We start from the raw sequence: 17628 nt of genomic DNA on the forward strand, positions 1-17628 counted from the left end.
GTGGAGAGAATATATCGTTTTCACTTTTCAGTTTGCACAACGTTTAAGACGCGGCCCAAGTATATGGTTCTCTAGCAGACTCGAAACGTACACGGAGAGTTCAGTGGGGAACCTTCTTTCACTTTATTATATTTAATTTATTTCTCTTTGATTCCAGGAAAAAGAAGAAGACACTGACAAGTGTCATCACACATAGCGGAGAGGAGATGGGGCTGGGAGTATCTCGAACAACACAAATGTCACATCGGTTTGCACTTCTCGGTATGGTCGGACAAACATGACTTTGGGAATCTCATAAGACCAAAACACCTTAGCATTACGGAGCAGCTCTCATCCCCGATCAGGAAGAAGATTTGCAAGGAGATCTGTAGGAAGAGACTTTTAGAGGATTCAAACCCTGAAATCTCACAGCAATCAAAAATGATCAATAAATTAAAATTCATATAAAAGAGGAGTCACACTCAAGTAAATTTATCTTACTTTTTCATTATTCACTACCAATTAAAGAGAGAGTTGTAAATACCAATTGCTTCACTAGTGAGATGTGACCTGTCGAACTAACTTGAGTGTTAAAGTGTCTCCATGAAATCCACGTTGTGGAATCTGAAGTTTACATTTTCTATCTGTAGAAAGATAGAACATTAACTTCCTGATTCTTAATATGATCAACTAAGATGCTTGTGGTTTCACTACCTGGACCATACATCGATAGTGTATGGGTTAATAATCTAATATATAAGGATGATCTATTTCCTTAACTTTTATAACAATCGATTTTTCAAGTGAACTCTGAATATTGGTTGGAACTCAATTTCAATGAGCCCAGAGCGGATAAATTGTTGTACGTAGGAATGAGCCTGATTTATAATAATCCATAAAATCAAGCTAACAATAATGCTCTCATAGATTTTTTATCAGTGAAGATTTAAATTAAATTAAGTAACGAATATCATTAATAAATCTTTAACCAAAAGCATATAATTAATTAACCGGAGTTCATGAGATTATAGTTAAGTATATTGAAAACTAGCTAATGTTGACCTTTTTGTCAAGCAACTACAACTGTAACCAATAGCAAGACATTTGACACGTATCATGCCAACAATGGTACGTCATCAACCACGTACATTAACATACATGCGTTATTATTTAAATTATTATCATGTTATATTTAGATTTGTTTGGATTGAGAAATTTAGAGGTCAAGGAAAGAAAAGAAAGAGAAATGAGTTTCTTCCCAATTCACTTGTACGTTTAGATAACTTAGAAAAGATAAACGGAGGAATTTAAAGAGACTTGGGGGAAGATCTCATTAAATTTTTATCAAAATACTTCATCTCCATAATGAAGTCATTCGAAGGAAAGATAATATTTTAATATAAAAATAAAGATAAATTAATAAATTAAACTAATTTCATTTCATTTCATTTCTTTGACTATCCAAACAAGATAAATAACAAATCATGTCATTTCTTTTTTATGTATTCACACATAGGAGAAAAAAAAAGTATTACACCTTCCATTCTCATTCTTTCCTACCAAATTTCTCAATCCAAACATAACCTAAGTGAAATGATGACTCCTCGTCCCATTGTGAGGGATAGGATTTTATGTGAATAATTTCACCATCACACTTGAGATTGAGACCATGCACAGTTGTGATGGTGACATTAATCCACTAAACAATTAACAAGTGGTGTGTATGATATGTGAAATTGCTTTTCAGTCTTTTCTTGCAAGGCAAATAATATTTAATAATAATGATGACTTTTGAAGGAAGCAAACAGGCTTTTTCAAAAGATGGAAAAAGGATATCCTACGGAATAATCCGGACAGTGGAAGGTACAAAACCAACTCACCATCACAATTTGCTTCACAAAAAGGTCATATGGGGAGTTTTTTGTGAATATAACACTTTCAGAATTAATATTTCTCAATATAATATTGGGATAAAAATATTTCTCAACGTCATTCCAAATTTTTACATGATCACACCATCACAGATGACGTGATCCATTCACGCCATCAATGATGACGTGAGCAATATCAAAAATATCAATTACTTCAATTTAGTTGGCATGACTATTAGATTTTAAATAGCCAAGCCAACAAAGTTGGCGTGACTTATATAAATATATGTATATGTGTGTGTATATATATCTTAATGCATATATGTATTGATATATATATATATATATACATGTAATATATATGTGTACATGAATTTTCTTATGTGGACTAAAAGTATGGATCAATTTTATGACTTGTTTTTCAACCATAGATATGATGAGTTCCATAATAAATGTGTGACCCCCACTTATGTTGTGCTTTATCACATCTATATACATACATACATACTTACAAATATATATATATAGAATAATTCTCCTATGTGGACCAAAAGTGTGAACCAACTTTGTGAACTTCAAATCCAATGGTTGTAATAAAACAAAACAAAAGTGGGGATCACAAATTTTCTGTGGGACCCATCACATCTATGGTTGAAAAGTCGGTTCACATAGGAGAATTATTCACTATATATATATATATATATGTATGTATATGTATATATGTATGTATATAGATGTATATATATATAGATACATATATATGTGTGTATAGATACATATATATGTGTTTATTTTGTTCATTCACGCCATTCCAATTGACGTGAATGAACAAAAATTACTTTCACGCCATCTGTGTTGGCATGAAACAACAATTGCATTAGTCAGGCCATTGAGAATGGAGTGACTAATGCAAAATAGATCACGTCATCAGAGATGGGTGCCCTTTCATGCCTGGTTGGTGGACCCATTCATTAATTCCTGTTGAATAATCAAACAAAAAAGCACCACCCTGTTCCCGTATATATCAACCTGGAAAGATGGTGTCATGGATGACTGGATGAGCTTTGATAGATTGCAATGGCACAACTGTTTTTAGTGACAATGCAACTGAAAGATACTTAAATTAACACAGAGATATCTTCAATCTGTTGAAAGCATGCATAGATGTTTATGCATGTCTTACACACAAAGTGATAGCACAAATACAACGGTTTCATAAGACCTATTAACTAAGTAGAGGTGTCAAACGGGCCGAAAGGTCCATCGGCTTCATCCATTTCGGACTGGGCCAGCGTCTCTTCATGGGCTGGGATTTTCAGTTGTATTAAGATGACAAGCTTGATCACAGATTGCATGCACCGAACAAGAGAAAGTACTACAAGGGAATATCCGAATATTACAACAGCAAAGGTGCGTTTGATATCTATAAAATTTGAGATCCTGTGTTAAAAAGTGGACATAGATACATATGGCTCGTAAGTATACCTACATAACAGATTATACAGAATGATCAGCCGCAAGCAAATGTACATTCACAACACAAACACATCAAAAGCTATCGCGTGATGTTGGAAGGAAGTGCTGTCAAATAGCAGCATCCAAGCTAGCATTGAAGGATTATCTTTCAGCAAATGATCTCACAGACAGTCGCCACTGGATATTTGGCTAATATGGCTGCTGCTCTCACGTAACACCTGCAAGAGTAGATATCCTCCCTGTCCAGCTTAGTATTGCTTTTGCTTTTATTTCCTCCGGCCATATTTACATGATGCCCTGCTAGCTGCTACTATTCTCTCTTAGTTTGGTTCTAATATTTCTGCTGCTTATCCTAAAAAAAAAGTGCAGAATAAGAATTAACCAAAAAATTCGACGCGAAGGAAGAAGTAGAAAAGGGAAGCCTACCATAGAAGAAAAAAGTCATATGATAACTAAAGGGGATGGACCACTTTAAAGTAATTTTCAATACCTTGACACCAAACCTTCGCAAAATCTCTATTCCAAGCCATGTTCCAGAACTGGCTGTATATTGGATTGGTCAAGTATAACGTTCACATGATCAAAAGCACGAATACCGTGCCTCGACTCGAGGAAATTAGTCTTAAGGAAATGTGACAGTGCTTATACCACATTCTATTGTTTTCTGTATTTAATCTGTCTTAACGGCTCTTATAAACAATTACGAAATGATGAAATCTCAACTTCTAGTAAACTGATAATTTTCTGGTAAATAAGGAATGAAATTGCAAAAAAAAAAAACAGCTATTATGTTATGACACAGAATACTGCAGCTTACCATCTGTGCTTCAACTGCGTTCCATATCAATCTGATCCTTCTGTGGCTGATTCAATTCAAATGACTCGTACTCCTGCAACGATTCACCCGCCATTGGGGAAAAAGAGTGGGGAACAGAAAATGAGCATCTGCTGGTGTTTTGCTTCTTAGCTGCTGAAGATTCGGCTGTTGAGCACAATTGTTCTTCCCTCCTCGTGCTACCAGCTTCACTAGTGCGATCCTGCAAATTATTCAGTTGCTGCCTTTCATCTTCGTTATGTTTAGGTCTCTTCTTGCTGAGTGGGCCATTCTTGGAATTGTTGATGGTTGGCACCCTCTGGTCATTTGACGAATAGGTAGGACATGGAGTTATATCCCTCAAGATGATCTTTGGAATGGGCAAATTATCAGTATTTTCAGAATTATCAACAACGATTTCATTTTTCCCAGCCATTGCAGCAGCTTCCATTTCCCACATCTTGAATATAGCTTCAGTCAGTCGCTGCCTCGCCAAATCCTCATCAATTATAGGATTTCGATAGTTTAGTCCCAACTCCACCCCAGCAGCTTTAAGCACAGTGGGGGGTGCATCCCAAGGATGATGGATCCACTCAGTTGGCATCCGTGCTAGCTCAGGCAACCATTGCCTTACATACTCACCCTCTGGATCAAATTTGGAACCCTGAATCTGATATATAAGGTTAAAAAGACAGAGTAAGAAGGAGAAAGAGGGAGTTAATTGAAGACGAGAAATATCTTTTCAAAATAATAACATTTCCAGACCTACTTCACGCCATCTAAAATGACTGTATCTTCCACAAAAAAAAAAAGATTCCATCATTCATATTACATCATCTAAAATGACTACATCTTTCACAAAAAATGACTCACATCCTTCATCTTTCCAAATATCAAAAAACAATCAGAAGTGTGAAGCATGTCATTGCTTCTAAACAAGTTTCAAGGAAAGATAAGTACGGAATATGTTATGGAAACCCAACAGTCTTATGTTTTTCTCCTCAGGCTTAACTGATTCAAGATAAATAATTTGAGTAGTTGTTAAAAGCTTACAATACTCGATACGTATCAGCAAGGGCAAAGATTTTTTTTCGATACACCTACTAAATCTAGATGGAGACAAAACTTACTGATATAAGTGTTCTTAAGCTTGATACAATACAAATAATCAACTTTTTAGAAGAAAATAATCAACAAACTAAGAATACACTCGCAGGTTTCATGGGCATTTAACATCTATCAAATACGAACTCTTTAAAAACCGGCTTGTTTGTCACAGCCTCACAGGCCATTTGATTGCACTTCATTCTAGGTGGTAATGCCTTATAACATAGAGATATCTACTCTCCACGACAAAACATTAATAGGTTATTTTCTCAGAGGTGGTTATAATGTTTTTGAAAAAATTTACAATACACGATAAAGAATGAGACAACACAGGAAAAAAATTAGAAGATTGTATTATCTGCTCTATGATAGACAACTTAACAATTATCAGAATAGCCATTTCAGAACACTTAAGTTCAAGAAGAAAGATGACATTTAATTGTTCCCTTCAGTTTCATTTCCTTTCTTGGCGAACATATACATTCTTCCTGGATGAACCAAAGTGAAATGACTGCGAATGTTTGACAGCTTCTGTGCAAACATGGGCCAATAAAAGAGAATTGGAGATATTTGCGTCAAGCATAGATAGGGGTTGTATGGTCGTGTGCAGATAGAATTTTTGTTTTTTTCCAATTAGGAAGTCCAGAGTCACCTAAGTAACAGTATTTAGCTAGAAACTTGTTCAGTGCAAGGAAACCTGGCATACCTGTGGGCAGTCCAAGCGTTCAAGTTCATGGCCATCTGGTAAGCTTCCTGAGATATACTGCCAACCAAGGATGTCACTCTCCAAGTCTGCATCTAAAAGTGTGTCCCAGAAATACTTCATGCCCCATCTCCAGGGAAGAAGCAAAAACTTCACTGCAAAACTTGAGACAATCACTCTTATCCTGTTGTGTATCCAACCAGTTGCCCAAAGCTCCCTCATTCCTGCATCAACCAATGGGTAACCAGTCTGCCCCTGTCTCCAAGCCTTAAAATTGGCCTGGTTTGCATTCCATGGGAAATATTTTAAGTTGCTCAGCAATGATCTCTCATGGGTGAATGGAAAGTTAAAACAAAGATAACGGGAGTATTCTCTAAAACCAATGGCCCTAAGAAATAGAGTCACACTTTCTTCCCCTTCTGAGTTTTTTGCTTCTGCCCATAAGATTTGCTTCATTCGGGCGCATTGAAAGACTTTCCTCACACTTAGTTCTCCGAAATGAAGATATGGGGACAAAAGTGACGTGGAGTTTCCACCAACCTTTTGCCTATTCTTCGAGTATTCAAGTAGATGCCGTTCAACAAATTCAGCAAAAACCTTCTCAGCTTTGCTCCAACCAGGAGACCACGCTCTTCCTAGTAAGGCATTGCTAGACTTTTCTAACTCGTCTTCAAGACCTAATTCTTCAACTGAATATTTCTCAACTTTACCTGTCATGAATACAGGAAGACACAAAAAATCTCAGAAGCAAATGCACAAGCACAATTTTTCTACACTCAAATGTCAAAGAGCATCTGCCTTGTCCATTCGCATAATTACAGAAAAACTATAGCATAATGCAAGTCATAAGCAACAAGTGAAAAATTAACAGGTTTGCTTATCTCCTCAAACAACCAAATTATAATACACTAAGCAGAAACAAACCTGCAGCAGGCACCAATCGTCGTGGAGGAAGATGTGAAACAGGTTCCTTTTGCATGTACAAGCATTTTTCCCAATATGCATCGAAAGTCACCAAAGCATTGCCTCTTTCATCATATATATCCCATGGTTCATACAACAAATCTCCGTTATAGCTTTGAACAGAAATGCCAAGCTCCACTAGCTTTTCTTTGACATTGTGATCTCGAACAAGAGATACCGGATCTGAGAATGAAAAATAGAAATGAAATTTGGATATTGAAGAAAGATACTCGAACTGATGCATTTTAACAAGGATTCACGAAAGGAATGGGAGGGTGGTCTAAGTTACAACAAAAATTTGACCCCTACTAAGTTTTCAAATTGCTAAAACATGTATGCCATGGCATATAGCTGACATGCTTCTTCTTTTACTTCTTTTCTGTGGCTGAAGATGCACTGAAGAGCAGCTTCATTTATTTCTCATTGAATGATTCGCAGTTAGAAGCAACTTACATCTCCTTCAGAAACTAAACTAAATAAGCTCTACATTTTATTCTATTATGAGTTTCGAGTTTGCAACTTCTAGCTCCTCAGAGGCTAATCACTCTAATTCAAATCTTCTGATATAAACAAGAAGCATGGCCATATTTGAATTTTCCGAAATATATGGCAAATGAACTTAACGCATTTCAAAGAATAAAGAAAATAAATTCGAAAGATACCATAAATCTCAATTAAACCAACACATTCTGAGTTGAATGAACCCTTCAACCATACACAAATACATCATGTAAGAAATCAATGAAGACCTAACAAAATCACAATATCCAACTATGCGTGAGTCAGTAAATCAAAGTAAATTGAAAATTAATGGAAGTGAATAAAGCTGCATTCAAGACAGGAACCATATGTATACCATAGAGATGATTATATACAACTTTAGTTGCCCCCGTGGCGTTGATGCACTCTAAAAGAGCTGCAAGAGTACTATTGGTCTTGATCAGCACAAGTTCAGCCCCAAGAGTTTTCAGGGACTTTCCCAAGTTGGCAAGAGATTGCTTCAGCCACCACCTTGATACTCGACCTGGGTAAAACTGTCCCTCTTCCTTAGGACACCATATATAAACCGGAAAGACACTACCACTGCTGGCAGCAGCAGCTAAGGCAGGATTGTCATCAACCCTGAGGTCCCTTCTAAACCAAACAATCGTCTTATTGTTGTCCATATTGGAAGAACTGAGATCGTCAGGCAGCAGTTTCAACTTTCAATAACTATCATAAATCTTAATGATCTTTCCTTTTAACTGAGAAGTTGAGATAAAAGGAAAGAACATCCACAAAGTTCTCCTGTGTCATGTATCCTCTAAAAGTGTACTTCCAGGAAACCCAAAAGGTGGGATTGTGATTTTTACCAGAACCCAGGCAATCAGAAGTCCAAAATCATCAGGCTAAGCTTCCCATCTTACGTGGCTCATAAATCCAACCCCTAAAGCATCCACAAATAACATTATCAAGAACTAGCACAGTATATATCTCCAACAGAAAAACCCAGATACGTACCTTCTCCAATTGTTTGGTAACCAAAGAAAAGCTCAGAAGCGATTCAAACCGTATGGAAAGCCACCTCTCTAAATCCTAAAACCTTCAAGGAACTTACACTTTCCACCCAGTGTAGTTCAACAAACTAGAACTCTAAAACAAGATGAGGATCAGAATTTCATGTGACCAAAGAATACAGATCCGCAACACCCTAAATGACAAATTTCCATTTAAGAATGCCCCCAACCAGTTACAGAAATGATAAAAGAAAAAGGGTTGTTTTTTACAGTACCCAAATCTTACTGTGGTCGATACCATATACCCAATTTGAGCTACCACGCAACCAACGCAAACCCAGAACAGGACATACTTTTTGTCTACATGCTAGTGCTTTGTCAATCCATTCGCCATCACGTCGCCAAAGTGATTCTCGTGGAGCAATACTAGATTAGGATAAGGTCTCTCAACTCTGGACAAAAGCAACCAAAATGGCATGATTTTGTTGGGGCTAATAAATTGTATTGGAAAATGTTCTTTAATAAAATGTATGTGATATAATGATATAAATTTATTGATGTGTTATTTTTTTTTTAATAAAGATGGAGTCTAGTATTAATTTTGGTATAGAAGTGAGTGTGTTCAATTGTGAAATCCACTTAAAAAGCAAACATGGGAGCTAATCAATCTCCATGCGTCCTTGTTTGATCCAATAAAATAGAGCCAACAAATTGGTGTTGTTGTGTGCACCATTTCATCCATCACCCATTAGATTTTCCAAAAAGTAGATCAATGGACCAACAAAATTAGATTGCTGCAATTGCTCTTCACAATGGTTGTTTATTTTTGGGCATGGGTAATGCATGGGGTTTGTATTTTACTGATATAGCTATATTGAGATGTGTTTTATTGATGTGGTTGGATCAACAAAATGTATTGATATAATGATATAAATTTACTGGTTTTACTTTTTGTATAATAGAAGTGAACTCAGTATTGATTTTGGTGTAAAATGTGTCTGCGCGCTATCGGGCTTAGCGCATTGAATTTATCATGCCCACATTCATGGGACAGTAAAAAGAGGCCAGCACAATTATACCATTGGAGCATGAACAATTATATATTGACCCAGTAAAATTTACTTTTTGTCATCCATAGACAAACAAAAAGCCCTCATTGTTAGTGCTTAGTATTTATACTCATTTTATTGGGTCTTGGATTTCTTCAAGGCACAACAAATTCAAATAAAATGGGATGCAAATATTAAAATGGGGTGTCCTGAAGAGACAATTACTTTTTGATTGTGATTCTCAATATTTTAATTTATTAAATCTTTATAATATTCATTATATGTTTTCTTAGAAATTCTTATAAACATTTTTGTAATTAGTTCCGTTTCATATTAGATACTTATTATATATATTTTTTTATCTTAAATTAATTAATTATCTTTATTAATCTTTTTGGTATCTGATACTTGGTATAAAAATTAGGGGTGTCCATTCGGTTTTTAACCTTAACCGAAATGTCCAAATCGATTCGGTTATGATATTTTAGAATCCATAACCGAACCATATAATTCGGATAACCAAACCGAAATAACCATATTTTTCGGATCGAATTGGTTTTCGGTTTTTGAAGAAATGAAAAAGTATGAATAAATATCAAATTGAGTGAGAAAATAGTTATGATCGACTCCAACTCCATCTAACAGAGTTTGATAAAAATTCATGATAATGATAATAAATATATTATTTCATCACAATTAAAGAAAAATAAATTTACAAGACCGAGAGAAATAATATGATCAAGAAAAAAAAAACATAAATGAAAATGTCTCACCACTTTCACTTTAGCAATAATCAATCTTAATTTATATGAATTTTAAAATGATAAGGCCACCATGAGTTTCAACTAATCAATCTTAATTTATAATTTGTGTAATGATTAGGTTAATTGGCATCTAAATTTATAATTTGTTATGAAGATATAATCAGAGTTTTAATCTAAATATGTAACTTTTATATATATATATATATATATATATATATATATATAATGTATATAATGTTTGGATATTTATATAATATATATTAATATTTTTTGGTTTTTTCGGTTATAACCGTAACTGTAACAGTAACCGAAATAATATCTGAAATTTTACTAAAATCATAACCATATCCGAAACCGTAACCGAAAAAATCGAATAACCATGATTATGGATCGGTTTTTGGTTTGTGGATCGGTTGTGGACACCCCTAATAAAAATCACAAAACATATATACTTAAATAATTTAATTTAATTATATTTATTTCTATGATTTTTAAACAAATTATCAATTACCAAAAAAATATTAACAAAAATAATTGATTAATTTAAGATAGAAAATATAAAAGAAAAACATATAATAATATAATAATACGACGGCATTCATTCCCATTTCTTCTACTCGCATGAGTGGGAAATCAATTATTGAGTCAATTTGATAAATACCGTCACACTAGATGGGGCCCAAGTTTAGCATTACAAATTTAGGTCTAACTCTCTATTGAAAACCTAGATTGACAATAGGAGGTTTGTCCTCACTTATAAACTAGATTCCAAACTCGCCATCTTCCGATTTGGGTTTCTCATCAATCCTCCTCCCTTGGGAGCATGCACAATCTTGCGCATGGCCTTGGCTATACCATTTCGACATACAATCCACTTATCACCCCAAGCCTTGCGAGCTAGGGTCACATAGTCTTGCCAAATCTAGTGGATCTAGGGTTTTTCCAGTTACTTTTTTAATGGCCTTTTCTCTCTCTCTTTTTTTTACGGTATTTTTTCTCTTTTCCAACCCGTCCATAATGAATTTGACCCACTGTCTGCTAACCCAACTCGACAAGGGATGGGCTCTGGGATAGGCCCGTCTACGATAGTATTATCCCAAGGGCCTGCACGCAGACGCGTGCGCTCTCAATGAAAGCACCAATGATGAATACTCGTCACACGGGATGGGGGCTCAAGTCTAGCATCACAAGTTTGGGTCTAACTCTCTATTGAAAACCCAGGATGACAATAGGAGGTTTGTCCTCCCTTATAAGCTAGACTCCAAACTCATCATCTTTCGATGTGGGATTCTCATCAATCCTCCCCCCTTAGGAGCATGCACGACCTCGTGTAATGGGGGATGATTGATGAGAATCCCACATCGAAAGATGATGGACTTAGAGTCTAGCTTATAAGGGATGACAAACCTCCTATTGTCAACCTGAGTTTTCAATAGAGAGTTAAGTCCAAATTTGTGGTGTTAGACTTGGGCCCCCATCCCGTGTGACTAATATTCATCAAAGTTACTTGACTTGCTTGCCTTTTCGATGACATTACGGTTTAGGCTTGCCACTATGTTTTTGTGATTTTTATACCAAGTATCAATTAGCGAAAAGATTAACAAAAATAATTGATTAATTTTAAGATATAAAATATCAAAAAAAAACATATAACAGTATAATAAATATTCCATCCGAAATGAAACTAATTATAAAAATTTCAAAGAAAAAAGAAAAAATGAATATTTTAAAGATTTAATTAATTAAAATATTGAGAATGACAAACAAAAAGTAGGGGTGCCTCTTTAGTATTTGCACCCTATTTTATTGGAGAGTAAATATTAAAAGTGGGGGTGTCAATAGTCTTTCCCTATCGTGACTACTGGCTTCAACCGAGATAATTTCAGTTTAGGAAAAATTCCTAAACCCCCAATGTATGAAGGAAAAGCAAATTGTCTCCCAAAGTATCATTTTTTGATAGGACTCCCCTAACGTATGGGGTAGGACTGTGTAAAACCCGCTTAAGACCCAACCCGACTAACCTGAACTTTCCTCGCATAGCTGAGGGTTGGATAAAGGTTTGTTAAAGGGTAACCCGATCTTATGCGGGTCTGATGAGGTATTTGCCTAAACTCAACCCGCATTAACCGGACCTCATTTCAATAATATAAAGTCATTTTATACTTTTATAAGTCAATTATCAGTAGCATTTATTAGTCTATTATTTCTTCTGTGTTTGAAACTGTGGGACTTGAATACCTAATGGCCCAACCCACTAAGACACTAACACATGAGACTTTGAGTACCCAAACCCAACCCACTAACCCATGAGACTTCTTGCACACACTGCCAACCCAACCCCAAACCCTACCCAACCCATATGCCCAAAACCCGACCCAACCCTATCTAAATTGAGGTTGATTGAGGGTTGAGGGAACTCCCACCCGAACCTATGCAGGTCGAATGAGATCTCTCCCCTAACCCAACTCATGTTCACCCCTAGTATGGGGTGGGAAACAAACACTCATCCCCGTTCTTATCACGGAAAATGACGCTGAGATTCTTGTGAGACTTTTTTAATCTCATCATAAAATTATTACTCCATCAACTAGAAGAATCCGCATTGGTGATTAGAAGAAAAGGTTTCAAAAAGGGGAAAACCAGTTTGGATTTGCCACCCTAACTGTTTTATATCTATTTTCCCCAGATCAACCCATAACTTCAAACATATTTGAACTGAAATAGGGTTCTCTCCGTGGCTTGTGTTATAGCGCCTGTAGACGACGATGTGTTTGCTGAGAAGACGGTTACTGGTGAATCAAGTTTTGATTTGGTTTTGGTGATCAAAGGCTAGTGGTTTTCTGGTAACAATAACGGCTTGGAGATATCTATTGACAGTTATTTAGTTGGTTAATTGAGATTAAACGGTACACTCATTTTGTTTCGGCCTGTATTAATCTTACTTGGGTTGGGCTATGTTTTTTGGGCCTCAAAAGTCAATGTTATAGCCTCTTATAGATTGGGCTTCCTTGTGATAGAACATCACTTTTCTGAACCAACTAAGGCCCATCACAGAGCCTAAGAACAAGATTATTCTTAATCTGGTGTTTACAACTTTACTTTATCCGACACTAACCACTTTTTTCCTCTCTCAACTTGTAAAAAGTCATTTTGACACAACAAGACAGAGAGATATATTGTAGTGATGTGAATGCATTCATGTTGTGGCATTATTTAACTAGGATTAGTCCAAGTTTAATATTAATCTTATATGTTTATCAAGACACACTAAAGCAATAATGTCTCTTTTTTGGTGGTAAGCAGATGTTAGATAAATGAACACCAAGTTTCCTAAATATCATAAATTCACACCCCCATACACATCAATTATATTCTCCACTTTTGGATTTCAGTTCTCGTGGATACATCAGATTACCCTCACAGGTTTATTCCTTATGGGCCAATAAATGGGCTAAGCCCAACTCACTAAGCCCATGAAAAGACCTAGTTGAGTGTAACGGATGGGCTTTATTAAAAGGTAATTACTAGCTAGTAAGTAATGGTGAGGATTATACAAATACCACTAGTGGACGACTAAGTGATCGAAAGGGATATATGATGACTGATCATCACTGAAGGCAACACTAATTAAACAATTAATGCTTTGACAAATACACTATATAATTAATTATCATCGACTAACCATGAATATGTCTACCTAGTTGACCGTAATCAAACTGGAAACAACTCGAAGGAGCAATAAACCAAAACATGGTCAAATCTACTGTAAAATTTTCCAAATAATAATAGTTTGAGATAATGACGATTACAATAGAAACAATTGAACTATTATACAAATTCATGAATACGATTGAAAAGAGTTATATAGCAATGAAATAATTTGTGTCTCTTTCACTAAATCTCTAATTGAATTGGTTTGCTTGGTTTGTTTTTATTTTATAATGTATATATACATATATATAGTATGTGATGTTGACGATTATATAATAGAAAATTGATTCAACGAATTTGTCCCAAAAGTTGAAAATTCAACGATGTGGGTCTTATACTAAGTGTCCCGTACTAAGAAAATCGCGGCTAGTAATCGACTATGATTCCAAATTTTCGTGGATAAGCTTGAAACACTTGCATGCACGCATGGATTGTCACACATATTTACGCACGTTCCTAATTAAATTAGATTAAAGGGCTATAGCTATTAGCTGAGCCAACATAATTGACTCTGACCAGAACCAAAAAGGCAACAACATATATATATATATATATGGTACCAAGTTGACACTCTCTTTTTCCTTAAGATTATTTCATTGTGGACCCTATAATGCCCGAAGTTGGCTGCAGGACGACTCCCATTACATGTTGGGATTGCAAATTTAGGGAAAAATATATTACATACAGTGGCTAACAGCTCATCTGCGATGGAAGTTTTTGATTGTAATTAAAATAAGTTGATTTGGTAAACGAAAGAAAAAGTAAAGAGTCTATGCTCGTGCAATCTGTCATGACTAGGTTCATGTAATGGGGCCTCAAGTTTTCGTGATTACTTCACGTTTAGAGTTCATTTGTTTCAAGTAAAAGATTTCTACACCTTTTGAATCACCCCCGAATTCAAAAATTGTTTAGGAGAAATTAGAAACTTAAACTTCGTAATTGCTTCTAACTTGGTGGGCTGACTCAAAACGTCGATTCACATCGGACTAGTGTCTATATCACTGGCCCCAACACTTTTTGGTCAAATTCGTTGTTTAGCCCTCCAATATTTTGTGTATGTTATATCTTTTTAATTAGAAATTAGAATCGCGTTTTATCAATTCTGACTTGTTTTGGATTATCACTGCTAGTGATTTGTAGACCTAACCCGATTTTTTCATTTTTGGTATGTTTGTTGATTTTTAGAGTTCCCTTGTTTTTGTTTAAAGAGGGTTGTGAGTCGTCAGACTAAACATTTTTAAAATAAAAATAAATATGTGTTTTCAGAGTATTTCTCTTAGGTATCAACGCAGTTCGTACCTTAGCCCGTTTCCATTGTGCGTTACATATCATTGACTTTACTTAAATCATGAAAGTTACGGATGCTAATTATATAAGCCATTGCAATCATAAGTTTATATATACATATATAGCTATACTGCATAATATGATGGTACTACTAGTGGTAAAGCTTTTAGGTGTCGACCCTTTTGAAATAATAATTAAGTTAAAAGTGGTCGGACATTGATAGAGAAATTAAAGCCGTTTTTTCTAACAACCATAAAGTAATAAAAGATATGGCATTTATGTATATGTTTAAGGAAAATCATTAATATTCAATGGCCTGCCCGACTGACTTTTTCTTTATATACATATATATATATAAAAGATATGGCATTTATATATGAAGCTGGTGCACGTTCAGCATAACAAGATATATAATGCAAAGTTTAGCAGCAGCAGCCATTTTTGAGTTCTAGTCAATATTCCACGAAACAGAACATGCACCACGACAATTGAAGCTGAAAAAAAACCTAACACTTGTTGTTCTTTACAAAATTATATATATATATATATATATATAATATCATGGAATCGATAATTTTCTTAATTGAACACGTGCTATTAAGATTATTTAAAGGAAAAAGAGAATACTATATAATGCCTGTTTTTAATTTAGTCGGTATTTTAATTACTTTTAATTGAATTCATGGATCAATTGTTATATCAATGTTAGCAAACCGCTAATGATTCCATACAATATAGGGATTTCTTAATCGCATATTGGTTCTTCTTTCATCAAATGATCTGACCATGTTCTTAATTTAATTATTACTCTTTATCACATTTGGTTGGCTGTAAATGGAATTATACATGGAGATTCTTCTTGGCTTCCTTCTATAGGCCTCATTCATTCGGCTTTAAGGCTTATCTTAGAGTTCCAAGCTTGTTGTTCCCCCTAATCCTTCCTATGTACCAACCGAGACTCGCTGCTCGCAAATTATAGAAGCTGGCAATGTCCTCCCATAGAAGTGGTCAAAATAAATGTTACGTTTATGGGTCATGGCGCATTGGTGAGTCATGGGCGGGTGCTATTATTCGTGATCATTTGGGTCAAGTTCGTGTCTCGAGTTATATGCGAGTTCTTTCCTGGGGGATTGGTGACTATCGAAGCTTTTGGCTTTCATTTTTAGAGTTCAACTCGTAACTTATCATAATTTTGCCCAATATCAATTGGAAGGGCATGTCACTGAGATTGTGGCAGCACTTCAATGAGGAGATTCATCTTTAGCTTCTTACTACTTTATTCTGGTTAATATTTGGACAAAGTTACAATGAATTAACTTCAAGCTGCTGCATGTTCCTTGAGGATGTAATAGAGTCGCGAATACTTTAACATTCGTGAGCCGTATGTTTGAGTCGATGTTAGTGTGTGTAGATGCGATTCCTCTCTCTATTTATTCCCTACATGTCTTGACAGTTGTGCTGATTAATAAAATTAATCTCTTCTTTTTTTAAAAAGAAAATTGTGGTAGCAATATTTTTCAAATAAACAGAATTAATATTTTGTTGACTTGGCCTACTTCATGACACGTCATCCAAGTCGACCTCTATGTCCCCACAGTCAGCAATAAAAAGTCGCATGGGTTTGACTAGTAAGCCTAAAAGCCCTCCAGTGCTTACTCAGTCAAATGTTTTCCTTTCACATTCTTTGACCCATTTAATAGCAAATTGTGTGATGCTTCGCCAATTTTGTACTTTTTCAAGCCTATATATATTTTATTAAATATTCGGAAAGGGAATATATATTATAGTATTGAACTAATGCAGGAATTTATTTTTTAAACGGGGGAGGGTGATTCGAACTCTGGTTATCAGGTGATATACATCATTCTTACCACTCTAATTAGTGGCTCACTATTTAATGTGATAAGAGAATGAGAGATTAATAATAAAAATTATTAAAAAGTTGAAAATTAGAGATAGGAATGTTACTTGGAAATTTCCCTAAGACTATAGTGAACCATTTGGTAGTAAAAAAATAGTATTATTTACTGGGTCTCTTTTGAAATTGGAGGTGGTAAACGAAATTCACTACCTACTTTTTTTTTTAAAGACATACCAGAAGAGTAGTTTAATAAATATTTCACCATCAACTTATCAAAGCAAGAGTTATCATAAAAGTAATTTTTATTAAACTATTATGTGTATTTAAATTTAAACTAGATCTAGTATTCGAAATTAAACTTTACTTTAGGTCCTGTTTGGTAAAAAGAAGTGTTTCGACTCATTGTTATTTGATTCAGCTAATATGCTTTTCTATCATGCCTTTCTTTGTTCATGGTTCAATATTCTGGTATCTTAGGAGTAGAGGAGGAACCACACCAATCCATCCAGAACTAGCTAAAGTCTCATTCAAAGGCTTTAGAGAGGCC

General features: G+C 35.1%; 1 protein-coding gene across 2 annotated transcripts; it reads right to left on the minus strand.

The window, feature by feature from the left end:
• Positions 1-3274: 3274 nt before the first annotated feature.
• LOC120001856 (cryptochrome-1) lies at positions 3275-8869 on the minus strand. 2 transcript variants are annotated; one of them, XR_005469048.1, is made up of 7 exons: positions 8414-8869; positions 7770-8339; positions 6875-7096; positions 5954-6660; positions 4144-4810; positions 3817-3869; positions 3275-3678 (listed from the first exon to the last, which is right to left on the minus strand). XR_005469048.1 is itself a non-coding variant. In XM_038850360.1 (6 exons), exons 2-5 carry the CDS (start codon positions 8077-8079, stop codon positions 4154-4156), a joined length of 1896 nt encoding a protein of 631 aa, XP_038706288.1. In that variant the 5' UTR covers positions 8080-8339; positions 8414-8868; the 3' UTR covers positions 3275-3678; positions 4144-4153. The 2 variants fall into 2 exon arrangements, 1 of the variants encoding a protein (XP_038706288.1); XM_038850360.1 differs by lacking the exon at positions 3817-3869 and having other exon boundaries at positions 8414-8868.
• Positions 8870-17628: the final 8759 nt, after the last annotated feature.

Source organism: Tripterygium wilfordii, chromosome 1 (genome assembly GCF_013401445.1).
Source record: "Tripterygium wilfordii isolate XIE 37 chromosome 1, ASM1340144v1, whole genome shotgun sequence".
Classification (NCBI taxonomy): Eukaryota; Viridiplantae; Streptophyta; class Magnoliopsida; order Celastrales; family Celastraceae; genus Tripterygium; species Tripterygium wilfordii.